This window comes from Mytilus californianus, unplaced genomic scaffold (assembly GCF_021869535.1).
Source record: "Mytilus californianus isolate M0D057914Y unplaced genomic scaffold, xbMytCali1.0.p SCAF_5, whole genome shotgun sequence".
Lineage (NCBI taxonomy): Eukaryota > Metazoa > Mollusca > Bivalvia > Mytilida > Mytilidae > Mytilus > Mytilus californianus.
In genome coordinates, this window is record NW_026262701.1 from 6,199,526 (window position 1) to 6,227,049 (window position 27,524).

The window sequence follows — 27,524 nt, forward strand, 5'->3', positions numbered from 1 at the left end:
TGATGTCTTTTTTATTCAGGTTTTATTTCTTCATGCAGTGTTTTAAATCTAGAATTGTACAGACCTCGTTGTAGTAAAAGTTTACCGGGGTATATACATTTTATGGCATTGTTGAATTATCATCTTCCTTGCTTATTACTGATATAGAATATTGACTCTCTAGAATGAATGTAGGTCTCTACTGATAATATCAAATTTTGAATTGAGGTAAATACGACTGCAAGGAATATCACAATGGCGATATAGGGAATGCAAATCATACTTTTTATTAGTCTGAAGAAAACAAAAACTGGAAAAGAACATTATGGTAGAAAAACAGTGATGTATTTTAAAAATAATAAATTTTATTCCTCTACATGTGGATTAATGATGTGTTGGTTTTGGATTTGGTGACATGCATTATTGCATCTAATTTTATTAAAACCTTTCTCTGCCAATAGAGTTGATGACAAATATTTAACACTAAAATTAATTTTCTTGGCGTAACCTTTTATGCCAAGCATATGTTGTAGTCTGCTACATTGATACCGATGTAGTCAATGCTTTAAATGCAATTCAGTTTTCTCCCATTTTCGTTTATTGTTTTATACAAGTGCTATGAATGAGATCTTAATTGTCATTTCAAATTGTATTGCATACACATGCTTTGCAGGAATGTAATTATATATTTTATCTATTTATTTTTTACCTATGCCTTGAAGGAGAAGTTAATATTCCTTTCGTCTTTTGCTTTGTAGCCATTCTTTGAAAGAGAAGATGATATTCATTTCGTGTATTGATTTATACCTATACTTTGTAGAAAAAGTCAATATTCATGAAATCATGCTTTGAATGAGGAGTGATTTCGTCTTTATTTTTCGTTGTTAATCAATATTCTGAAGGAGGAGTAACTATTTGTTTCATCTTGGTTATATATATATATTCTAAGGAAGGGTTAATATATTACTGCTACATGTACCTATTGCGTTTAATATTCATTTATAAGCATGCGTATTACTATGAACTATTGTCTATCTGTCTGAGCATGTCTTCCAATTGTTAAACTTTGCTAAATATATTCATTACAAACATTTACTCATTAGTTCCATACAGACTAACTAAATTACGATTTTGACAATTTTTACATAATTCTTACTTCAAACATGCTGCAATGCCAAAAACTACTCATTTTTAAACATATCTGATGATAACCGACTATGCTTCTGAATCAACGTATTCTGGGGGACCTTTTACCCAATTTATTGATTTAAAAAGACAGCTTTTATTTTATGTTAATTAAGAAATAATTCATGGAAGCCATAGATTTGTTGGAAATTTACACATGGCCTGGGCCGTGATATTCGAGTTTTTTCCTGCGCGTTCGCAATGGATAAAATTAAAGAATATCACGGCCCAGGCCATGTGTAAATTTACAACAAATTTATGGCTTCCATGAATTATTTCGATTTTAATAGGACAAATACGGTCATTTATAAACTGAAGCGATAGTGGGAATGACGTGTGTGCTGCTGTTCTTTTTTACTCCCTGTTAGATAAAGCTTTAACTTTCTAATAAATCTGTTGCTTGCATGAATTATTTCGTTAATAACCGCTGGAAAAGATGAACTTTATTCTTTTAATTCTCAAACCGAACATTTGCCATTTTTAATCTCCATATATATTTTGTCTATTTATTTTTTACCTATGCCTTGAAGGAGAAGTTAATATTCCTTCCGTCTTTTGCTTTGTAGCCATTCTTTGAAAGAGAAGATGATATTCATTTCGTGTATTGATTTATACCTATACCTTGTAGAAAAAGTCAATATTCATGAAACAATGCTTTGAATGAGGAGTTAATTCGTCTTTTGTTTTCGTTGTTGATCAATATTCTGAAGGAGGAGTTACTATTTGTTTCACATTCTTGGTTTTATATATATATATATATATATATTCTAAGGAAGGGTTAATATATTACTGCTACATGTACCTATTGCGTTTAATATTCATTTATAAGCATGCGTATTCCTATGAACTATTGACTATCTGTCTGAGCACGTCTTCCAATTGTTAAACTTTGCTAAATATATTCATTACAAACATTTACTCATTAGTTCCATACAGACTAACTAAATTACGATTTTGACAATTTTTACATAATTCTTACTTCAAACATGCTGCAACGCCAAAAACTACTCAATTTTAAATATATCTGATGATAACCGACTATGCTTCTGAATCAACTTATTCTGGGGGACTTTTTACCCAATTTATTGATTTAAAAAGACAGCTTTTATTTTATGTTAATTAAGAAATAATTCATGGAAGCCATAGATTTGTTGGAAATTTACACATGGCCTGGGCCGTGATATTCGATTTTTTTCCTGAGTGTTAGCAAGGGATAAAATTAACGGATATCACGGCCCAGGCCATGTGTAAATTTACAACAAATTTATGGCTTCCATGAATTATTTCGATTCTAATAGGACAAATACGGTCATTTATAAACTGAAGCGATAGTGGGAATGACGTGTGTGCTGCTGTTCTTTTTTACTCCCTGTTAGATAAAACTTTAACTTTCTAATAAATCTGTTGCTTGCATGAATTATTTCGTTAATAACCGCTAGAAAAAATGAACTTTATTCTTTTAATTCTCAAACCGAACATTTGCCATTTTTAATCTACATGTTTTTATCGTAAGCTACGGTCAAATCCAAAGATGACATTTCGTAACTAAGGAGCCGCCATGTTGACTTGCTGAAATCAGTAAATATGCGAATAATGCATTTGAATAGAAAATAAAACAACACCTACCCCAATGAATCATTTTGATGTAAAAGTATACGAATTTCAATGGTTTACGTAATGGAAAAACCTTTAGCTTTAGCGTGTTCATTTATATGTCGTCATGTTTTGAAATGACTTAAATGCGCCAAAAGCATTCATGAACTTTCGCGGATTTTATTTTATTTTGATTTGTAGATTACTCCGATCTCTGGTGCATTAATTCTTTTTGATATGCATTCGAATAAGAATAAAAGTTCTGTAGTCTTATTTCAATTTCAGTTTTTAAAAAAATATATCGGCATAGCGTTTGTAAATAGATTCTGATACATGTGGATTTACGTGGGAGGTATATTGTGACATCCATTATTATGTATCTCCCTGAGTCTAAGTACAGATATATCGAAAATTTTATCACGGTGTTGTATACAAAGCGAAAAAGCACGTCATATTAGAATGATATTTAGACTTATCATTCTAGAGTTATATACTTTAAATTGTCAAAATCAACTGATAATTATACGTTTCACAACGAGTTAGAATTGGATATCGCTCGATATCAACTCGAGTTATATAATTTCAATATAATAATAAACGAGCCTTTGGCTATTTTATTAATACTATTTAAATTAAATAAAGAGAGTTGATTTCAAGCGATATCTAATTTTCACAAGTTGTTTAACCTATCTCTTTTATGGTCAACACTCTCAATGTGTAAAGTAAAAAATTTGCGAAATGTTAATCTAGTCTGTTCCACATTCTCGTATGACGTTGTATGTCCTTTTCCGGTGTCAAACTTAATTATCAGACATTTTAAGACGTTTTGTACGCTTAAGAATGTAATCAAATTTCACAAAAAAAAGACTGTCAGGTGACATGTCTAAGTGGTTTGTATACTACTGAAGAAATCATACATGTCTATTACCATGGACGAAATGTACATTATCTTAACCTTTGAAATTCATCAATGACCTATCAAATAGCCAATTGAAATACCGTTATATCGTTTTGTGATACTGGATAAGCCAATCAAATTAACGCAGATTTTTGTATCACCTTTTTGTATCAAACTCCGTGCAGTGTGATAAGAGATTTATCTATTCATGCAAGAAATAGACAACAGGCCACAACCATAAGAGAAAACAAGTTATTTTTGACTAAATCAAATGCTGTAACAATACAATAGCTCATATTAGTTATTTCCCTATTAAATTTGTCATTTTTCCGATTTGTCATTGTGGCATATAACTATGTACTAATTACGGATTCACTAAATAACTAATGGCTTTCTAGAATGATAATTAAAAGTAACGCAGTGTTGCCTTTCAGATATACATGTGAATACAATGGCCATTCTCACTGATTTGTTGACGGGCTTATCATCAAACTCATACCATAAAGGGAGAGGGTTATATTTGTAATTCTGAAAACAAAATTAAAAAAAAAATGTATACAAAGGGATTTTCTTTTAGTTCCGTTTCAAACTCCTTAATTCTACAATTTGTGTTGTTCTAGAATCCATTTGGAAAATGTTTTTATTGTAACTTTTCGGTTTATATAGTTTTAATTGTTTGAAAAATTTGAATGCTGTTGTCTTGGACCCTTCCTATTTTTCCTCTTCAGTTGTTGCTCTTTTTTGCTTGGTGCTTGTCTGTGTTTAACACATTTTACTCTAGATTTTACTTTCCAAAGTTTTGGTCTCAAGAGTATCTGATGAAGAATATTACAAAAACATCGATGTCAGGCGTTTAAATATGCCATTTTGATTCGATAATAGTATTCTACGTTTACAAATTGGTTTCAGAAAAAAATGGTATCGTTAATGTTATTACCAAAAGGGGTAGGCTCAGTAGTCAGTTCTTCGGTACTTATATGTTTTTTTAATAACACTTTCTTAATTTCTCCGTTGATATATTCAGAAATTATAAGAAAGAAAGTTTGACTTTCTAACTTTTTTGATCTGAGCGTCACTGATGAGTCGAATGTAGACGAAACCCGCGTCTGGTGTATCCAATTATAAGCCTGGTACCTTTGATAACTTTTCCAGCTTCCCAAGGCAAAGTTTGCATAAAATTCACGTGTTTCAGTACGACCACATCTTTGGCTTTCAAATGTTTGAATTTTGACGTTCCTTATAAAGGCAATATTGAAAAGCGCTTCGGACGCACGTAATTTTAAACAAAAACAACAACGTATCATTTTTTTCAATTATCTAGTCATTTACATTGCGTCATAGATCACATTTTTTCGTTCACTTGTGTTAATATGTCCTTTGATAGAGTTAAGCCATTTCAATTGATATTTTATAATGTGTTTTTTATTTAAGTTGTTATGTTACACCATTGTTTCAGATTAGGGTAGAGGTTGGTACCTATTAAAACATTTAAACCCTCTGCATTTGTTTGAACCTGTCCTAAGTCAGGAATATGATGTTCAGTAGATGTTGTTTGTTGATGGTTCATACGTGTTTCTCGTTTGTTTTGTTTTTTATGTTGATTAGACCTTTGGTTTTCCCGTTTGAATGGTTTTACACATGTTATTTTTGAGGCCCTTTAAACTTGCTATTCGATGTGAGCCAAGTCTTCGTGTTGAAGACCGTACTTTGACCTATTATGGTTTACTTTTACAAATTGTGACTTGGATGAGAGAGTTGTCTCATTGGCACTAATATCATATCTCCTTATATATATTAGCACCACGTTTATTTGATTTATCTTTCCAACATTATGATCAACTGTAAAATTTCGAAAGTATATCATTTCTCTGAGTAGACTTGTAATCTGTCATGCTTTGTGATAATAAAATTCTTAGTTTGTCATTTAGCACGATTTTCAACCAGGGCCATACAAATGTTTAAGAATGTGTAAGTGACGGTTTACAGATTAGATAATAAAGAGCACAAACTATGGACAATAAAGAAAAATGGACCAAAAGATAAATAATGTTGAGAGGATAAATTTCTCAAATTCATTGACCTTTTTATATTAAAGGACAGAAGTTGCACTTTTTCGTGTAAGATTTCTAACAGATATGTTCAGAATTAAAACAAAACTTGTATTTCTTGCTCCAGTCAAAACTACCGAATTATTTAATTTGAGAAAGTTAAATACTATAGATCAGTTTGTTTTATTTAGTAGTATTCTTTTTGTATTGGAGCTATCTGTTTCCACTGTGTATAGTCTTGGACAATAGATAGGAGCCTATTAAGTGATATGATAATATAACTATTTTTGTTTCCCGGAGATTTGATCTGATGCGCACCACTGTCAAACTCGTGTGCAAATTCGCATAGAGTGTGTTTAAAAATTATGCGCACAAATTATAAATTGTCGTGTCCACGCGTTTCAAAGTCGATCGCACCATTTTTAAAGTATTGCGCACGACATTCAAAGTCGTGAACAAGATTTTTCAAACTGGTCCGCACCAGATTAAATCTCCTTGATACGAAAATATTTGTATTTACATGACACTTAATTAAGGGGCTCTGTAGTAATGCATACTCGTTTTCGCATTGAGTTCCAATGTTCCCCAAGAATCACAAATTTTATGTGTCCAAGGGCAATACCAAATTTTATTAATGTCTGGCACGAATTGTATTCGTGAGAACACCTACAATTCAATTGTCTATGGAAAGAAACATATCTCGTTTTAGTTGATGAACACTAATTTACGAAGTGTCTGAGACACCTCTGATATACACCTTTGTTTTATATTAAATAAATCTGGCAATAATTGAACATGAAGGCAAATAAAAACGACTTGAAGTTTTCTGAACGATTGTTTTACGGTTGCAAGAATGTTCTAAATCAACTCCGAGGCTTTTAAACAACTTTGGCACGTGTTCTGTAAATAATGCTGCATGTCTTTCATGGTTATAGCGAACCAATTGCATTAAAGATTCCTTTAGAGAGGGTCTTGTAGCTTCAAGAAGGCTCCTGGGTTCTTCAAGTCAAGATAAAAGAGTTTGAATTATTTCACCAGACGTAAACGACATTCCCCAGACCGTAAAAAAAAAACTAGAAAATCGTAACACAAAAACTCAACAGACTCATTGCAAAATACCGGGTCTCCGTTGAACATGTAATTAGCGAATTTAAGTCATTGAAACTCGTTGGATCCTCCCTCGTCACAAACTTTAAGCTATGTTTTCGGTAGTCATTATTTTGTCAATCGACGAACAATCGGCCTATGAAAATTGCTTACCGAGGTAGAAGGCGAACAAAATATTTTGCCCCTGCTTCGGAGAGCCGCATCGGCCTATGAAAACTTTTAGATTAATACTATAAGGATTAAACATCTTAAAATTGAATGTTCACATAAATTTTATTTTTTTAGATCGCTCCCTCCATCTAAAATGTCTTACTGCGACTCGTATTCAGACTCGGGTCGGAGTCATACACTTATTGTAAATCTCTATTAGAGAGCTATTCGGATTCTGATATATAGATACACAGTCACACTCGGTTTTATTTGGGATTTTAATAACGATAAATACGACAGTGTTGGCATTATGTCAAAATCTCTTTATACAGAACAGCTACTGTAACCCTCTTAACAAAATGAGGTAAACATATGTTTTCTCAGTAAGAAAGTACCAACACCATATACCAACTTCTCTTTCTTTCGGGGAGAAAATTTCAGGAACTGAACTTTTGGCTCTCCCTTGACCTCATTTGCGGATATGGTCTTGAAAAACGATGATAGTCCCTCGGAAGGGGACGATAAATGGCTGATCCGTGTTAGGAATGAGCAATATCTTTGAGCGTAAAGGACACCTTTGTAGATTTCAAAAAAATAGTAGGCTAATGCCGCTACAAGGAAGCACTCGCACCCGCAAAGCGGAAAGGGAATAATATAAGTTGTAATAACTTGTGCCCAATCCACTATCAATAAATATGTTTTAAATAAATATATTTCTCCCCAAGTACAGACAAATTGAAAATCTAATTTACAGTGCCGAGATCCATGAACAGCGCCTTCTTTCCGTGGTACTGGAACAGCACATTTGACGTAGTTAAAATCCTTTTTTCAAAATACTCATCTCTATTCATTTTGATAAATGTTTATGATTGTCAAGAATTTCAATTCAAATCACCATGTGTTCATATGATAGTTGATTGAGATTTCTCCTCGATATTTGTCTTTATATTTTGAACAAAATTAATTCTTTCAATTTGCATTATATCTTGTACATTGTTATTCTATGTTATTTTATATGGAGAAAATCGCTTTCTGAATAGAAACTGAACGCATACTTCAGACCAAAACACATGAAGTGAGGCAGCGAGTAAATAAATCAAACAAATAATGTGAAACAAAAACCAACAAATATCTTTTGATGGTATAATTAGTTTGAAAATTGTTTAAATACTAAATATCTCAATACAAAAAAGACTTGAATAAAATATTTATAGGCAAAACATATATTAATTTAAAACAGATATACAAAAATATGTTCCTAGTGAATGAAAAAGAACAAAAAAGTAAAATCACAAAAATACTGAACTCACAGGAAAATTCAAAACGGAAAGTCCCTAACAAATTGGCAAAATCAAAAGCTCAAACACATCAAACGAATGGATAACAACTGTCATATTCCTGACTTAGGTTCAGGCATTTTCTTATATAGAAACTGGTGGATTAAACCTGGTTTTATAGCTAGCTAAACCTCTCACTTGTATGACAGTCGCATCAAATTCCATTATATTGACAACCATGTGTGAACAAAACAAATAGACACAATAGGCAAAAATGTCAAAAATAGAGGTACAGCAGCCAACACTGTGTTATAATCCCAATCACTATATAAAAAAACAAAAATGTAACAAAGAAGCACAAAAAGGCATACAGACAAAGCACATTAGCAAAAATTAAAGACAAGAATACAAAAATGTTCCATAGCACAATAACACAATGGCGGGATGTATAAGTACAGAGCCACGTCATATGTAACAAAGAAACAGAAAAAGGCATATAGACAAACAAAAAGCAAAATTAAAGACAGGAGTACAAAATGTTTTACAATACCACAATAACACAATGATGGGATATACAGAGTACAGAGCCACGTCATATGTATCAAAGAATCAAACACAATCACAGATTTTAATTGTAAAAAAAAATTTCTCAAAATGTGTTAATTCAATTTTTAAAAAAAGGCATCACATCAGGATAGCAGCAGAATACTCACAAACATTTCATTTCAATGTGTTATATGATAGGCATGATGTTTTCATTTAACGTTTTCCCAGTTTTAAAAATAAAAATATATTTGAATGAAATATGGAATAATAACAAAATCGAGAGGAGAACATAATCAGAGATAAGAATATATGCATGACTTTTAAGACGTTGTAGTTGAATATTTGCTTTAACTTCACAATTTGTTTTAATTGTTTTGATTGATTAGTTGTCAGGCATCAGACCAACCTCGATCTATGCAAAAGGTGAATTACATGTAAATAAATGTTCTTATCATCGCACATGCTTCTTTGCCTTAATTATAGCTTCTCGTTTTTGGTAAATTTATTTTTAAAAGAATTATTCAAAAGTATATTTAAAAACTAAACATATTTGTTTCTTCTTAAAAAAAGGTTTTAATGAAATGAACTATTAACTAAAAAAAACAAATTTTTAAATTATTTACAAAAAGTCCGATATAAACATTCAACTATATAATTGGACAATTAAAGAAGGAATCTAGTTATACTTCTGTTAAATTTTATGCGCACTATACAGTACTTTCCCAATACACACTTGAATAATAACCGAATTAACGCATTTTCTTCTGTCTACATCTGTTGACCACATGCCAAAAATCAACTGACTGTGCTGTAAGAATCCTTAGTTGGTCATCCATGTCTGATGGCATTTGACCAATTACTACCATTAATGAATCATCAATCTGTAAGTCTTCTTCAAACGGTGATGTATCAATATATCCACATAACTGATCACGGAAACTGAAAAATTAGAAATATTGGTCTATACCTTTAGGGTAAAAATAATTCAACAACTCATGGAGAAGAGCTTATCCGTTACAAAGTTTGAAAGTTCTCATTGACCTAACAAATAGCCAATGTAAATGTCGGAATTTCGTTTCACACTGTAGATATGCGAATCATATTAATATATTTTACGTACCCGTTATTCTGCAATGTGAAATAGAGAAAAAGTTCCAATCAGAGCTTAAGATAACTTAATTATAGCGATCTCTTTTGTTAGTGTATCTTGATTTTTTCAGCAATCATATTGTCTGAGTACATCAAACATGCGTTCCGTATACAAAAGACTAATCAGTAAAGCCCGAATAAAAAAAATATAAAAACACACAAAAAAAGTACGAAGTTAAAGAGAACAAGAGATTAGTCTCCGTTTACAAACTGCTATGACTACACATACATTTATCAAATGATATGAAAACGAAATGATAAGGGGTTGCAGTCGAAGTTACCTATGCTTACAACAGTTATAAATCATAAATAAATGGACTAAGACAGTCATTTAAAATGCACCATGCATATGTAATGGGCCAAACCTTCATAATTACAATGTTATATGCCAAAAAAGAAGTTATTTTCAATAACTAGATATACAACATCTATTTCTATATAACACTTGTTGGACTTTCTAGTTAAAAACACACATATAAAACAAATTATAGCCCTTTGAGTATGGTACTGCTCTATAGTCATATGAAAAGAAAGGAACATAGTTCTGAAAACATTTACCTTATTTGTGAAATATCAATGTAATCTTCATCATTGATATTCTGGGGTACATCTATCTTGAATACGATACATTCAAATATTAGCTCTAGCAATGTATTAATCTGTTCTGCTGGTGATCTTGCTAACATTTCTTCAACTTCGTGTATTTGTTCCATTGTTAAATCCATTTTGAAGGACTCCGAAACTCCTTCGAAAGCTTTCTAAAAAAAGATGATAAAAAAATCATATTTTTTTTGTTCATGAAATTTGAAGTATGACAATTTACACTTATATTCATTTCATGTTCACCAATCGTGCTGAGATAGCTAGAATTAGGAAGATTTTACTGTTCTCAAAGGGAGGTGAAAATGTAAAACAAAGTACAAAAATATCTAAAGTAATCTAAAAGTAACTTCTAACTTAAATCCAGTATATTGAAACAAATGTAAAAAATATTCTTAACAGCCTGGAAGTGACCATAGAATACTTCATTTCAATAATGACAAAGTCTTATGCAGGCGAGAAAAGATAATATCTTCAATTAAACACAACATAAGATAAAGGAATTAGTAATATACAGCTGCTCAATAGTCACAAATAGATTCAACTGAAACAAATCCGGGTCACAAACTAAAACAGAGTGAAACACATCAACTATAAGAGAAAAACAACGGAACAACAGAAACACTGAACTACTTCAAAAAAAAAAAAACAAACTCCGACATATATAGAAACGGACTATTTGATAAAAACTGCTATATTCTTGACTTGGTACTGGACATTGTAAGGCAAAATGGTGGGTTGAACCTGGTTTTATGGCTATCCAAACCTCCCGCTTATAAAGCATGGTTAGAAATGCCATAAAATAACAACATTACGGGATAGGAGTACATTTAGTAAAAAAAAATACCTACTCTGTCATACTTAGCTAGCTGTTTAGCTCTTTCCAGTGCAAACGATATCCACAGGGACATGGCATGTTTACATTTGCTAGCAGTTTTTGCCTGAAATAGTTTCATGATCATTCAGATTGTGAGAAAACATTAAGTTGTACATTTTTTTAATGGATAAGAAATTCCTTGTATTACACAATTCCGTACTTCCTTTATGAAAGATAAAAGAAGTAATTTTGGCTTTGTAGAAAGTAATACGGCTTGCATTATTTAGATAAACAACATAGAACACAGGCACATTTCCTGAAATTCGGATTTCATAGTGACATAATACTGCTAAATAATACGAATATGCTTGTTATTGTGTTTTTACTGTTTAAAGATTAGTTCAGATAAAATATTAAATCAAGTTTAAAAAATATTAAGTTGTGTCATCCATCAAGGCCTTTGCACATCATTTTGTCGATTTATTGTTAATACTTTAGAAATTCTACGATTTGCGTTTTTTTCCTCTCAACATCATAACTAATGAACAAATGTTGGTATGTAGCCTTCCAATATAATACTATACCTTTGTACTTATTAAAGGCTTGTCTATCTTTAAAGTGTTCTCCATGAAATCACTAAGTGACATGTTCGGGTTCGATCCAACAGACTTGAGAAAACTGATGGTTATATCTAAATTATCTAGACTATCACATAGTTCAGGCAAGTTTCTCATGTGTACCTCTCCACAGATTTGACTTCGTACGGCCGGATTTAATCTTTCCTTTAAAGAAAAATTGAAGTGAAAATTAAAGGTAGGTCAATGTAAAATGATCAAACAGCATAATGACTTGCTGATCAAGGTACAAATTTAAAAATGCACTTTGCAATGGTCCATCAACGTAGATATTTATTCCAGGTTAAAATGCAGTACAATTTCTTGTCCAATCAGAGTTTGGAATTTGTGCTTAGGACTGAAATATGAAAACAATTGGAAGTTTAATTTTAACAAATTAAGGATACATTAAGGCCGCAAATGTTGGTCTCCTTTTTAAATCGGAAATTCATAGGTTTAATTTAAATTAGTTTTCTCACCTGTTTGACTTTTTCACAGAGTTCCAAGAAAACTACAGCATTTGTGGATTCCGATCTGTAAGTGATGGTTTCAATCTAAAGTTCAAGTTAAATAAATTTGTGAAGTAATATTATCCGAATTTGGAAATTTCCATGCTAGTAAAAAGAATAAGTCAAGGCCTGTTTACAAGGGAACGAAGTTTTTAATAACAGTCAAATAAATCAGTCAAATAAAAAAATCAATAAAACTAAAAATCGTTATTTTTTTTTCTAACGTTTTTTTTCAGTTTTCCGCATTTGCGCAGAAATTCTTTCGGGTACCGTTTCTCTCTTCTGGTATCGTTTGTTTCTGGATTTTGCATTAAATATATATATAAAAAAAAAGAAACTTCACATGATTTCCTGATAATTTGTTGTATCTGATTACCAAATGAATATTGACTTTTAAACAATGAAAACAAAACTCTATATCATTTTAATATAAGTCTATAATTGTAGTGCTATTTTATAGCAAACAAAATGAGTTACAATGTATCTGTAGAAACTCACATGATCAATATTGTTCAGTCCTTTTTGAAACCAATGATGAGGCCTATGATAATCCAAAATTTACGGATTTTTTTTAGATGATAGTGATTTGTGGTATTTTGTTATTGTATTAAATTGTCAACTACAAAACTTATTGATGGCCTTGGTACATTTGATTGTAGTTTACAAAAATCAGTTTTTGATGAATAATGTATACGCACTCGTCTTCTCTCATATGTAACACCTACCTATATTATTATTTATTTTTGTTCCACTAGCTTTGAAAAAAATCTTTCATCAATGGCATTAAAGTCATATAAAAACTTACAAAATAAATAATATAGTGCTCAATGAAGAAGATGACATATACCTCTTCTAAACCTGTTACAATTGACTTTGAGAAAAGGAATCTGTCCGTCAACTGCCTCTCCAGGTTAGTAAAATTGTATTCTATTCTGGTTCCCTGTCCCACTTCAAATGAATAGTTACAATTAGCAAACACCATGGGTAACAGATCTTTGTCTGGATGGTAACTGATCAAATGTGCTGATGATATGTCTTTCACATTGACAGTGGGAAGACGGTCTATTCTGCAAAATTGACCCAAGCTATATTTTAAAAAGAACCATTACACAAATGGCAAAACTTCATTTAGCAGAGTATTCATTGATATAACATTTATATTCAGATTTTTTTATTCGATCTTAATGTTTGTGATTGTTTCTGTCATATATGCGTATATGAAACAGTTGTCATTTCGGAATATGTCAAAAAAGAATTGAGTGTTATAGAAAATCGTTCTGCAAACACTTGTTCACTCTTTGTTACGTTGAAGGGACGTGTTTTTCATCCTACGATCGGAGTTCCAATTAACTACTTCCTTTGCTTGGCGACTTTTATTGGGAGGAAAAGGGGCTTTTCTAGGAAAATGAAAAGAAGCATCACAGATACAAGTATTATAATTTTGCGCGCGTTTCAAACCATAATTGATACCAATTTAGCAATTGTGAACTTTTTATTTCTTTGAAGCACCCTTTACAGCAGCGCATGCGAATGGAGTAAAAGAGGGACTAAAGATACCAGAGGGACAGTCAAACTCATAAATCGAAAACAAACTGACAACGACATGGCCAAAAATAAAAAGACAAACAGACAAATAATAGTACAGATGACACAACATAGAAAACTAAAAACTAAGCAACACGAACCCCACCAAAAACTGGGGGTGATCTCAGGTGCTCCGGAAGGGTAAGCAAATCGTGCTCCACATGTGGCACCCGTCGTGTTGCTTATGTTATTACAAATCCGGTAAATAGTCTAATTCGGTAGATCACATTCGTGAAAAGGAGTAAACTTGTCCTTATGATACGATATTCCACGGCTTACGTTTCCTACTATGATTTCCTTGACTAACTCCTTACCAGTAAAAAAATACATCAAAGGTTCAAAACTATAAAACTGAAGACATTTATATGGAAGATTCAAGGACGCTATCAAGTTTTGATGGGACTATATGAAAGATTGTTTGTCTAAGATGACCACATTAACAACAAAAAGTTATGTTATGTTACTGTTAATAGTCTTTTTATATGTTTTTGGCCATATTTTGTCTGTTCCTTTTTTACTACTAATTTGAACATCAGTACTTCTGTTGCCTTTAATCTAGATGACTTCAATAAAAACCGAACTCCGAGGAAAATTCAAAACGGAAAGTCCCTAAACAAATGGCGAAATCGAAAGCTCATACACATCAAACGAATGGGTAACAACTGTCATATTCCTGAATCTGGTTTTATAGCACAATTACGTGGTATGTCTACGACTGCTTAGGGGGTCGGTCGTAAAAACAAAAAGCATAAGGTTGAAACGTCGTAAATGCATGAAAGGTGAAAGAGGCATAATCATAATCACTAAAAAAACAAACAAATATGTAACAAAGAAGCACAAAATGGCATATAGACCAAGCATATTAGCAACTGTCATATTCATGATAGAGACATTTTCTCATATGGGAAAAAGTACATTAAAATATTCAACTCTGCAGGATATATATAAGTGATGGCATTTAAGGCAAACAAATTGACAAGGGTATTTATCACCACAACTCTGCGCGAACTTGATGGTGTAGAAATTTTATTTAATAGCCGGAGTGAGACCTTTCCAATATGCTCACACCACAATTACTATTCATGCTTTATAACAATCTGTTTAATTTGACTCCTTCATAGATGTCAAACACATTATATGTTTGCATTGGTCTTTTATCAACTAAATCCCCAAAATGCTTCGAACGCATTATATATAGTTGAACCACCTCCACTATGTGTTTTTGTTAGATGTATTTCTATTTGCATCAATCTGATGATTTAAGGATGTTCGCTTGTCATGTTTTGGAATTTTTGTCAGATTTTCGGAATCCTGAGGTTTTATCCATTTGAATGCCTGAAAAAAATTTGCCCATTGACCCCCATTTTTATTTTTATAAATCTTTTACCTGTATAATTATAAGCCATCTGTAAAAGTCTTATAAAATTTTTGTTTTTTTTTTAATAGTTTTTTAGAACTTAAACTCGTCAATGATAAACTATGAAAAATCAAGAGAGAACATTTTCCCGCCAAAATTTCAATGGCAAATATCTCGAAAACAAACACATTAACCTATATTTTATTTTTGCTCTTTTGGTTTCTTTATTAATCCCCTATCAATATATACCATATGTTCTCTCACTAAATAATACAAAATTTGGTGACTATGTTGAACTATCCCATCGAACTAGAGATAAAGGATACTACATATACAGTTAAGTCTGCCTCATATCTTGACTTACGTCTAGAAATTGACAATGAGGGTCGGTTGAAAACAAAACTTTACGACAAAAGAGATGATTTCAGCTTCCCAATTGTGAACTGTGAACTTTCCATTTCTGTGTAGCAACATTCCAGAAGCGCCAACATACGGAGTATATATCTTCACATTGATACGATATTCCCGGGCTTGTATTTCCTAACATGATTTCCTTGATAGTGGATTGCTGCTCACAAGGAAACTATTAAACCAAGAGTTCCAAATGGTGAAGTTGAAATCATCCCTTCGTAAATTTTACGGACGCCATCACGAGTTGGTTGACCGTTATGCAATAACCGTTTCACAGATGATATCGGATATCTTCCTTATGTCGTAACTACAATACCTTTCCCTTTTCAGGAATGTGACCTACCGAATTAGACAATTTGCCGGATTTGTAATAACATAAGCAACACGACGGGTGCCACATGTGGAGCAGGATCTGCTTACCCTTCCGGAGCACCTGAGATCACCCCCAGTTTTTGGTGGGGTTCGTGTTGCTTAGTCTTTAGTTTTCTATGTTTTGTCATCTGTACTATTATTTGTTTATTTGTCTTTTTATTTTTGGCCATGACGTTGTCAGTTTGTTTTCGATCTATGAATTTGACTGTCCCTCTGGTATCTTTTGTCCCTCTTTCATATACTAGTGTCATAAAAAGCTTGTAATTTTGAAACAGAGTAGCGAACTTCCTTAATCCTTTTCCAACTGAATTTTATAGTTTGTTCTGATGTTGTACTGTAACACAACTATCAGGTATTAATGGGAGGGTTGAGCGCTAACAAACATGTTTAACCCCCCCCCCCCCCCCTTTTCCCACATTCTTCAGTGACTTGTTTCATAATTTTTAAAGCGGTTCCTTTTATAGCCGACCATACGCAGTGGGTTTTCTCATTGTTGGAGCCCGTACGGTTGCCTATAATTGCTTATATCCAGTTCATTTAAACTCATACCACATCTTCCTTTTTTTATAAGATTTAATTTATTTTTTTATTTTTTCATCCATTTTTTATCCAATGTAACAAAGGAGTAGAGCCAGGAACCGCAAAAGACGGCCCTGTAGAAGTTTATTTCAATAAACTTTCATTAATAATGTTTCTCTAATATGTATTTATTGCTAAATGTAAGATACTTGAAAGTATAGTAAAACACTTATTGTATATCTGCTTCATATTTATATAGAAATTTTCAACTTTTTCAACCTTGTTTAATGAATATATGTAGTACCACCTCTCACCCATTGAAGTTTTTATTGCAAAATGAAGAGTATGGTATAAAAAGAATATTTCATCAAAAGAAATTGTGGGCGAAGGGTGGCGCAGTAAACTGTCATATATTTTGCAGAATTCAGCAAAAAATCAATATTTTACGAATTCACCTACATAATGACGTCACATATAAGTCGCTAATGTCGACATAATTTATGAGAATCGTTTTTATCTGCAAAACTATTGGGCATTTTAGCATATGTTTTTATCAAATTTTCAATACATTTCCGTAGTTAAAAAAAATCAGATTTTTAGGGCCATATTATTCATATAGCTCCTACAGCATTCAAGTCTTTACTCATTATTGTTGTGTTCCTTGCGAATGTACACAAAAATGCACCAAATTTTCATTTTCAAAAACCATTAAAAAAAACCAGATGGTTATAGACATACTTGTTTAGTTCATACTTACGGAATGTTGGTTCTTGAGGAAATGTTTTGTAAGAACAAGTTATGATGCTTTATTAGGAAAAATAATAAGATGTAAGAACAAAGGCCAGCATCTCTATATGATGGTATGAGATAGGAAACTTTAGTTGCGTTATCAGCAATCTCTGATCTAAGATAAGTTTCGTCGACAACCACTAGTTTTCCGTCTACAGGACAAACTGCATAAAAGAAACAAAAAGTTGAATAATTAAAATTGGTGCATGTCATTCATATAAAAAAAAAAAAAAAGACCGGCATGAATATTTAACATAAATTTATTTTCATATACTAGATGTATCAAAAAAGTGAAAACAAGCTTAACTCAAAAAAGGAGACGCCCATAAAAAACTAAATCAAACGGTAAACTTTATTAAACAAAGATATTTATGTAAAGATAAGTACACATCTAATCCTTCTGTAATCTTTGACATACAATCAAACTTGCTGTCATCCTATCTATACATATTATCAAATTTAAATTGGAAATATGTCTACTTATCATAGGAAAATGATCTTTAATTAAATATATCCAATAAAAATAAATGCCGACTTATGCATATGGCAGAACGGTAAATTGTAATGTCCTTGTCGATGACGATGCCGAATTATCACTTGCAAAAGAGATTGGTTTTATGCACAACCATTGTCATTAATGAATATCTATATATGCGAAATAAAAAACGGGAAATTATCTAACGTCATTTAATATGTATTACAGGAATGTTTATTCAACAATTGTAAGGCATGTTAAACAGAAATATGAATTATGTTTTCGATTTTGAGTAGAAGTCGTTTGTAAAACTATATTAGTATTTCTGACATAGCCTGTTTACTGTGCTGAAATCCTCAAGTTGACAACAAGAATCTTATTTTCAATACGATTCCATGTCAGGAGATGTCATCAAATCGTATTCCCGACATATCTATCGAAAATTATCTAATGACAAGGATAGGAATGGCATTCAAATGTTTGACACTCTGTACAACGTATAATATAATTTGTATTTGTAGAATATTTTTCATCCGTTATCAATGATCATTTGAAAAGGATATACATATAACCATTTAAGATACTTACTCACTGGTACTTAAATATAACCTACCCCAATTCTTCAGTAAATCTTTAACACACGTCCACGCCATTTCAAATTCTTTCAAAAGTTGCTCAAAATCTTCACATCTTCCATCTGTTCATATAAAACAGTTCTATTTTGTATATGTTAAGAGTTCGCCAATGCCAATAAAATGAAAACAAGTTACTGTGTGCATTTACTTAGAAAAAAAACATACTTGAGATTTTCCGCCATTTTGATAGCAAATAAACGTTTAACTTATTCTAATTTGTAAATCCTCCTTCCATCATTAGTTAATTGGTTGAATTATTGCAGTTCTATCATCAATCGTTAAGAAGCCGCCTCGGTGGTTATCTCTGGGCACTCCGGCTTCCTCCACCATTAAATCTGACCACCACAAAATAGTCTCACTAGTGTTCAAAGCGGCGTTCAACACCTATCAGTCATTCAATCAAAAATAATTTGTTTAATTTAGAATATCGCCTGATATGTAAGAAATTGAAAATCATATTCAAAAAGTTTTGTTTATTGCTTTTAACAAAAATTTAAGGAAAAAAAACATTCAATGTGGGATTTGTCGCAGATTTTTGTAAATTTTGCTTACAACTAAATTTGGGACTGAAATTCAAAAACAATAATTTAAAGTTTGAAAAAAATCCTAATCTATTTCTTGGCCTATTCACTGTAACTAGACTTTAAAATATTTGTGTCTTTTCTTGGAAGGAGTTTGCTATTTATAAATGTTTGTTAATTTCGCATTAATAAGATTTTTAATTCGAAGTATTCCTACAACCGCTATTGCGTATCGGATTAAACTCTAAATTTGTCAACTATAAGGGAGTTTTTGACTCTTTTTTTATATCTGATTTCGAATATTTGAAAAATTTAGTTTTGAAAACCAATTTACCAATCAAAAAGAAGCGGATGATACAAAAAAGATTTTGTTCATCAGTTGCTTGCAGTCGTTTTGACGTCTATCACACATTTTTGTATAATTCCATAAATGTTTTAATAGGTAAAATCACAAAAATACCAAACTCCAAGGAACATTCAAGACGGAATATGCTTAATCATTTGGCAAAATCAAATATAGCACATTATTTATATGCCTTGTTTTCATATCTCAAAAATAAAATCTTGCATCGGTGGATAACAATGATGGGAAAATAAAACAAACATTTAATTCACAGACCAATTGATATTTGACTACCCCTTGTTCGATACCATTGAAAATCACAAATAGTAATATAAGTTTTTTTCTGATACCTCTCTAACAAAATAAAATAAAAAGAATTGCCCTCCCCAACCATTACGCTGTGCACGATTACGCTAGGTCAATTTTTCAACTTTTACATTATACGGAACTTAACTTAAACAATATCCTAGAGAATGGTACCACTAGTATCTGACAATCTGTTATCAAGAAATATATATTATAATAGACAAATGTTTTGATAGTATTTACTTCACCTTCTTTCATTTCTCTTTTGACATCGCGGATAGTTAAAGCGGCTATCTCAGTTCTGTCAAGTTTTCTGTTGTATTTCTGTATTAGCATTCTCTGTAACCTCATTATACTTGGTATAAATCTTATAGCTCTTAAATGATAATCCTACAAAGGTTTATATAAGATGTACTTTCAAAGACCGACATGTGGAAATTTTTCGGTCGTTATAATGTCTCGTTGCCAGTATAATAATTAAGGATAATAGTGATAATAATGTTAATACATTTTTTTTATTTCTAGAGGTGACTCAATAACAAATGCTCTCTACTTGTATTTTAATACATGCAATGACTTCACGTCTACTTATGCTGTTTTTTTTATTCAAACAAAATGTTATAACAACGCTAATAAATTGTATTGTCGAACAGGCAATGTAACTCCAATCGGGTATATTTTTTTAATTTTTGGATGAACGTATTTCCTTCTGTTCTCATCATTTACAATATCTGAATAATATATACCTCCTGCAGAAAGAGTCGGAGTACAGGTACTGGCATTGTTCTTTCTGTTCCTTCTAGATTCTGCATGAGATGTTTGATTGTTATCAGTTCTCTATAACGCCACATTGCAGGTATTTCCTGCAAATTTTGAATGTCCTTTCTATGCGGATACTTGTCTGTTTCATAAAGTATCTGCATAAGGATATCTGTACCTAAAAATAAAGATCAAAATAAACACAAGAGGATGTGAAAATAAAAAAATCCAAATTTGCTTTCTAAACTAGATAACAAATCAATCGGTTGAACAAATGTGAGACTGAGACTAGTGAAAGTCATCAGATATGTGTTAACGATTCACTATAAAATTGAAGCCAGAATGAAATTTACTAAACATATATTCTTGCACATTTTTTTTTATTGCAGGATGAAAATTTTAAAATTTGCAGATAAAGTAATTCACATAAATAGACCGTAGATAACAACTCCAATTTCGATTTATGACTTTTGAACACCGGTATACGACTGTTACCTTTATATTCATGGCTTGGCACAGGAAATTTTAAAAAAAATGGAGGTTAAATACACCGGCAGATATATTTTACCTCATCAAGTCGCTAAAAGAAAGTGGTCAATCAACTTACCAAGTCTTTGATCATCTAATAACATTTGGTTGCAGGCACTTAATTTTGGTTTTACATCCTATAAAAAACATAAATGAATTAAAAGCAATTACGAAATATTTATTAGTGCAGAGGTTCATAATATTCAACACAGCAAAATATTTTTGGGGTAAATATAACAGCTTTTGTCTTTTTCGGGATAGAAAAAATAAATTAAAAACGATTTGGTTAAATTGCATTTTGTATGTGCATCATCAGTATTGAAAACAATGTTTGGAAAATATAATAATGAATTGGTTTTATAGCAAAGAAAAATCATTCTGACACATCTTCCTTTTTGTTCATAAGTTATGCTGCTTCAACATTCTGCTATATTGGGAGCAGGGTTGTAAACATGTTTAAACTCGTCATATATTTTATGCGTCTAATAGAGTCGTGAAAACTGATATTATGTGTTGTCATTTGCTACTTTGTGCAATATTGTTCTTTGAATTTATTGTATAACCATTGAAACAACAAATAAGAGGGGTACAGTAAACAAGCTGCAAGAGATTCATCATATAATAAGAAAATGAACTTTAACAAAATGTGTTTTTCCGAGAAGATATTTCTGATAATTGGTTCTCGAACAAATATTAAAAACTCAAAAATATCAAGCGTTAATGAGAAAATGAAATGAAAAAAAAAACGTTTACCAAAAGCAATCCTACTTTGTTAGGTTAAATAGTAAAAAGGTTCATATCGTATACACCTCATACATTTAAAGTCAGAAAGCTTTTTTGGAACAAAATGCACACATTTAATACCTGTAGAAAAGGTTCAATGTATCTCTTTGCAAACTGCTCCTCCCATTTAGATCGAGATTCTTTGCTCAATAATCCACTAATATCTCGTGGCAGCGTTTATTCTAAAAAAAAATTCAATCAAACGACAACACTTTTATTCATACTGGTGCATGAAACATACCATAGAGTTGAAGATCCTGATACAGATAAACGAGAGATAATACCAAAGTTATGTTTAACAAAAGTCAATAAAAGTAACTAATAAATTGAACAATAATTAGAAAGAATTTGTGCCATTTAAACCAAGTTCTAAAAATAACAAAAAACTTTACATCTTTTAACTTTTTTTGTATTCGCACGTCACTGTTGAGTCTTTTATAAACGAAACTCGCGTTTAGCTCAAATAAAATGTTTCAAACCTGGTATCTATGATAAGTTTATTACATTTGACGACTGATTGCGAGGTTTTGGGATCGGTCCTTATAAAAATATGACTTGAGACAACTGTCCGCCAAAGTTGAAATGAGGTCGAAGTAACGATTATTAGCAACCATAAGGCCTTCAACAATGAGATATATCAATACCGTACGATCGGCTTCAAAAAAGTTCAAACATGAAATTCATGAAACAATTCGATTGAGAAAACTGACGGCCTAATTTTAAACGAATTAATTTACAAAAACAAATATGACAGACATCAACCAATGACAACAACTGGACTACAGACCCCTGACTTGGGACAGGCAAATAAAAATAGCACATGAACATTCAATTAAAATTTAAAATAATTAACACAAAGAAAAGGTATAATAAATAAAAATTTCAAAATCGCAAGGTAGAAAAATATTTTATATGCTATATATATAAGAATTTAAACACCATGGCAAAAACAAACGTACAAAAAAACCACAGTTGACCAATTACCACAAAATGTTACTGAGGAGCACAAATTCTACAAAATTTGTGGCAAACTAAAGGGATAAGCATTTCCTTCGAATCTGGTAACTCATTGTTTTCAACTTGAATTACCATTCTTATGCAGGTAAAACGATTATACGCATATCTTTTTGATATATAACAAGATATCAAACAAACCTTTCTATCTATATTTAACATGTTTTTACTGGATTATATGACAATCGGCAGTTTTTGAAGGTATTTTGATAGATAACTGATTAGCGTTTATCCAAAAATCACACAAGAATCTGAAGCATTATTTATTGTTTGTTTTGTGAAGTTTTGTAGTTCGGACATACGTTTTAGCATGTTACAAATCAGGTATAAAAATTGGAGTCAAAACGTTTGGACATGCATTTTACAGCTAATGCCCCTTTGAAACATCAACAAGGAAAGTAGCTGATACTGTCTCGTGGACGTGTTTAGCTATTGTTTAACCATGAAGAATAAAAAGAAGTACATCTATTGTTATTGCGCTATTATACACATCTACTCTCCTATACTGTCTGAACTGAATTGTTTAAACAGCATAGGCAGTTTCATTTTTAACTTCCTAAATTTTAAGCCTATTCTGAAAAAGAAAAGAAAAAATTTGACTACATGTGCCTTTACTACTCATTGTAATATAGAGGTTTTCTGTATGTCTGTCAATCCATCAAACGTGTCAAGATTAAACATAGATCACTAGAGTCACGGATTAAGTGTGAAGACATTATGCGCAGTTAAAAAAAAACATAAAAGTATCGACAGGTGATAGAACAAAACGTGTTTTAACTACATTGATATAATCTAATTAAACGCTTAATAAACTTTAAAGAGTAATTTCAATGTTAATACTGATAAGGACACTATTAACAGAACTAGTTTGAAAATGCTACATTGTTCACAACAATCAGTTTGGTCAATTAAATATTCAGTATTAGATTCATATTTTATTAAAAGGGTTTTAAGGCATGGACCGTTTGAATGTCGGGGAGGCAATTTTATTTTTGTCATGCAAACCGAGCAAGAGTATTTTTTTCAGTCAATCCAACTGTTTTTTGCAAAGTTTTTGGAATATAAGACATGTGTTCTCTGATTTTAAAGTCTCAATGTATTGAATTTATTCTGGTATTCAATGTCAATGTCCTATGTGGACATGTAAGAGGTACTGAGTTTTTTTTCCATTTACATGTTTGTTCAAACCATTCCTCTTAATAAGACAAGTAATACATATATATCATTAATGTATAGAATGGGGTATGGTGAATAAGATCCTGACACAAAGTCAAACATGTACACTCTTTTTTGCTGTTCTTCATCTTGAAAATTACAGTGAAATCATTCTAGTCTAAATGTGTAACAAAACATTTATTTTATTAAGACAAGTACATGTAATGCATACATATCCATTTTGAGTAGAAAGGGATATGGTGAACAAGATCCTGACAAAAAATCAAAGCATGTACATAATGCATTTGCAGCAATGAAACAGCGCATTTGTTGCTGTTCTTCATCATGAAAATTACAGTGAGATCTTCAACACAGAGAAATCATTCTCGCCTCAATGAAAGTTTCAAGACAGCCTCTAGCACCGGTTTGAGCAGATTTCTTTGCTAAAGTCAATATTGTCATAAGTGTACCATTGAAGATGCACAGATGCGAGGCAATATGAACAATTTAATATGAATAGCTGGCAAAAAAATCTTAACAAATACTGTCATAGATTCCCCGACAATTTTACTTATTCATTAATATAAAACGAGACAAATATAAAGTGAAACACAGGGTAAGTTACTAAATTTGGTACATATAAACAGTGAAGGTATAATTTGTACCCCTCACAAATGAAGTTATAGGGGGGGGGGGGTATATCGGATTAACTAAGTTTGTCCTGTCCTGTCTGTCGGTTTGTCCATAGATCTTGAAAGTGAGGTACTAGTACACTACAAAGTGTGGATAATCTTTTTAGCGAGCGAAGCGTGCGAAGAATCAAAATACATCATACATGTCATACTTGGTGAAGATGAAGCCAGAATATATTTTAAGCAACTGAATAGGACAGATTATTGTCAAAATAAAGAGCATTATTTAAAAAAAAACCTTTCACCAGGTGATATCAAAGTTATCAAATTTACCAAACTTATAATTTGATACGCATGACGCGCGTTTCTTCTACATAAGACTCATCAGTGACGCTCAGATCAAAATAATTTTACACCCAAACAAGTTTAAAGTTGAAGAGCATAGATGACTCAAAATTCCAAAACGTTGTGTCAAATACGGCTAGGTAATCTATGCCTGGGATAAGAAAATCCTTATTATTTCGAATGTTTCATACTTTTGCAAACAATTAATTTATAAAAATGACCAAATAACTGATATTCATGTCAACACCGAAGTGCTAAATACTAGGCTGGTGATACCTTCGGGGATAAAACGTCCACCAGCAGTCAGTGATAGATATTATATTATCATTATAATTTGTATACACATACCTTTTAGTGTATCCATTATTTTTACAAGGAGGAAGTGTAGAAATAAGACAGCATCATCTCTGTTTATGCCAAGAATGGTTTGAATTGAGGTCAGATCTAGGTTGAGGTGTAGAAGTAAATACTCATAAACATCACCTGGTTCAATTGCTGGCTTAATTGTCTGACAAATTGCCTGTAAAAATGGAAATATGTAGTATGGACACTTTAAGACACAATAAAAACTAAATGAAGAAAAAACTGAATATATGAATATAGATAAAAAAAAAGATAATTTCCTTACATTTGGTTATAACCTCACTTAAAATACACCTGTGACGTAAATATATTGTTCATATTCTCCATTATATTTTTCAGGAATGGGGAGTTATTTTCTGTTGTTCGTCTTCATTCATCCGGACGTTTTGCCCTTAGGATATTTCCATGGGCACTTTCTGAAAATGTATTTACCCATTAAAATAAAGGACGTAACGCGATATTGAATGAAGATGAAACCTTACTAAAGCGACTGATACTGGATTTTTAAAAATTGGGATCATAGTAATACAATGAACACTAAATATCTCATTATTAACAAACAGCTGTTATTTGCGAGTCGTAATTCCATCGTGTAAACTATAGTATCGTATTCACTAAAATTCAACAATATAATCCACAATTTGTTTTCTGATGCAAATCTTGGCAGAATTTTGTCACGGATAGTATCCAAGTGGGTAAAAACGAATATTTTCCATTGAATCCCATTCCTCTTCTGTGCATCTACAAAATATCAAATGTGTTAACTGTGGTATGAGTTAGTGAATTCTATTGTTATATTGAGCACAATAACAGTATTCAATAACGAAAGTAAAGAGAATAAACTGTTAACACAGAGATTTGTCTCGCCTTTTTGTAGTTTTGATAATGCAAATATTGAAATTAAAATAGCAATACTTTAACATGTAAGTTATGAAAATATTCAAAGTCAATGAACCATGACAGAAGGTACATGGCTAAACAATCTAAATAGAAATGGAATGTGCCAATGCTAATACAACTGCATACCAAATACCATTGACTTATCATAAGTCGTTCCCTTTAAACAAACCTAAACATAAACATTAACTTGTAAACTATGTAAAAGTTTCAAAGTCAATGAGCCATGATGAGGGAGTGGGACTATATAATCTCAATGGAAACGAGACATGTACAACAGCATACAAAATATCATTGACTTATCACTAGTGGTTCCCCATAAACTGACCTAATCACAAACTAATACATGAAAACTAAGCAAAAGTTTCAAAGTCAATAGACCATGACTGAGACGGCGGGACCAAATAATCTCCTTGGAAATGAGATATACCGATGCTTATACAACTGTATAACAAATATCATTAACTTACCACTAGTGGTTCCCCATAAACTGTCCTAATCACAAACTAATACATGTAAACTAAGCAAAGTTTCAAAGTCATTAGACCATAACTGAGGGGGGCGGGGCCAAATAATTTCCATGGTAATGAGATGTGCCAATGCTAATACAACTGCATACCAAATAGCATTGACCTACCACTAGTTGTTCACCATAAACTAGACCTAATCACAAACTAATACATTGTTGACGCTGCCGCCGACGCCGGTAACAGCATACCTATATCTCGCTTTTTGACTCCGTCAAGGCGAGACAAAAATATATTGCACATAAAGATTTGATTTTAATATTACCGTTTAAGATATCAATTCCTTGAAATATTATGATTTTGTACAGCAAAAATCGTTTGTTGCATTTATATATATATATATAAGTTAAAAACACAAAAATTGCTCGGATAGTTTCTACAATAATATTAATGTGGTTTAATAGAATAAATAGTCCAAGAAACTGAAATGGTCAAAATGGCGTATTCGGTATTTTATTTGATTGTTCGTTGTTATGATTTAAATGTTGTACTAATGAATACAATTTGAAGGGGTATGTATAACATTTGAATAAAGCTTGTGTTAAATATTGGGTGGGGTTTTTATTCAATTTTCAACAGAAACACGTAACATAATCGAATTCATTCACTGTTGTTATATGTCCAGTGGCAAATTAGTTATATCGGCAGTGCAAATAAACGGCGTTAATCTTTTAATAATTAATTAAATGAAATTAAAAGGTAGTTGTCCATGCGGATTTTTTTTTCTAAAACTTTTT

The 27,524-nt window shown here is 31.7% G+C and overlaps 1 protein-coding gene across 1 annotated transcript in view; it reads right to left on the reverse strand.

Moving 5' to 3' along the window:
* Positions 1 to 8,179: 8,179 nt before the first annotated feature.
* Positions 8,180 to 27,524, reverse strand: part of LOC127701800 (E3 ubiquitin-protein ligase RNF213-like) — a 195,587-nt gene continuing 176,242 nt past the window's right edge. The window contains exons 32-43 of the mRNA XM_052205765.1: positions 21,936 to 22,028; positions 21,151 to 21,208; positions 20,531 to 20,721; positions 20,033 to 20,174; positions 18,593 to 18,676; positions 17,473 to 17,668; positions 13,320 to 13,539; positions 12,443 to 12,517; positions 11,934 to 12,131; positions 11,384 to 11,473; positions 10,491 to 10,690; positions 8,180 to 9,722 (exon numbers count right to left, since the gene is read on the reverse strand). Of these exons, the coding sequence (XP_052061725.1) occupies positions 9,533 to 9,722; positions 10,491 to 10,690; positions 11,384 to 11,473; positions 11,934 to 12,131; positions 12,443 to 12,517; positions 13,320 to 13,539; positions 17,473 to 17,668; positions 18,593 to 18,676; positions 20,033 to 20,174; positions 20,531 to 20,721; positions 21,151 to 21,208; positions 21,936 to 22,028 (1,737 nt within the window). The 3' untranslated portion in view covers positions 8,180 to 9,532. The remainder of the gene's footprint in view (positions 9,723 to 10,490; positions 10,691 to 11,383; positions 11,474 to 11,933; positions 12,132 to 12,442; positions 12,518 to 13,319; positions 13,540 to 17,472; positions 17,669 to 18,592; positions 18,677 to 20,032; positions 20,175 to 20,530; positions 20,722 to 21,150; positions 21,209 to 21,935; positions 22,029 to 27,524) is intronic.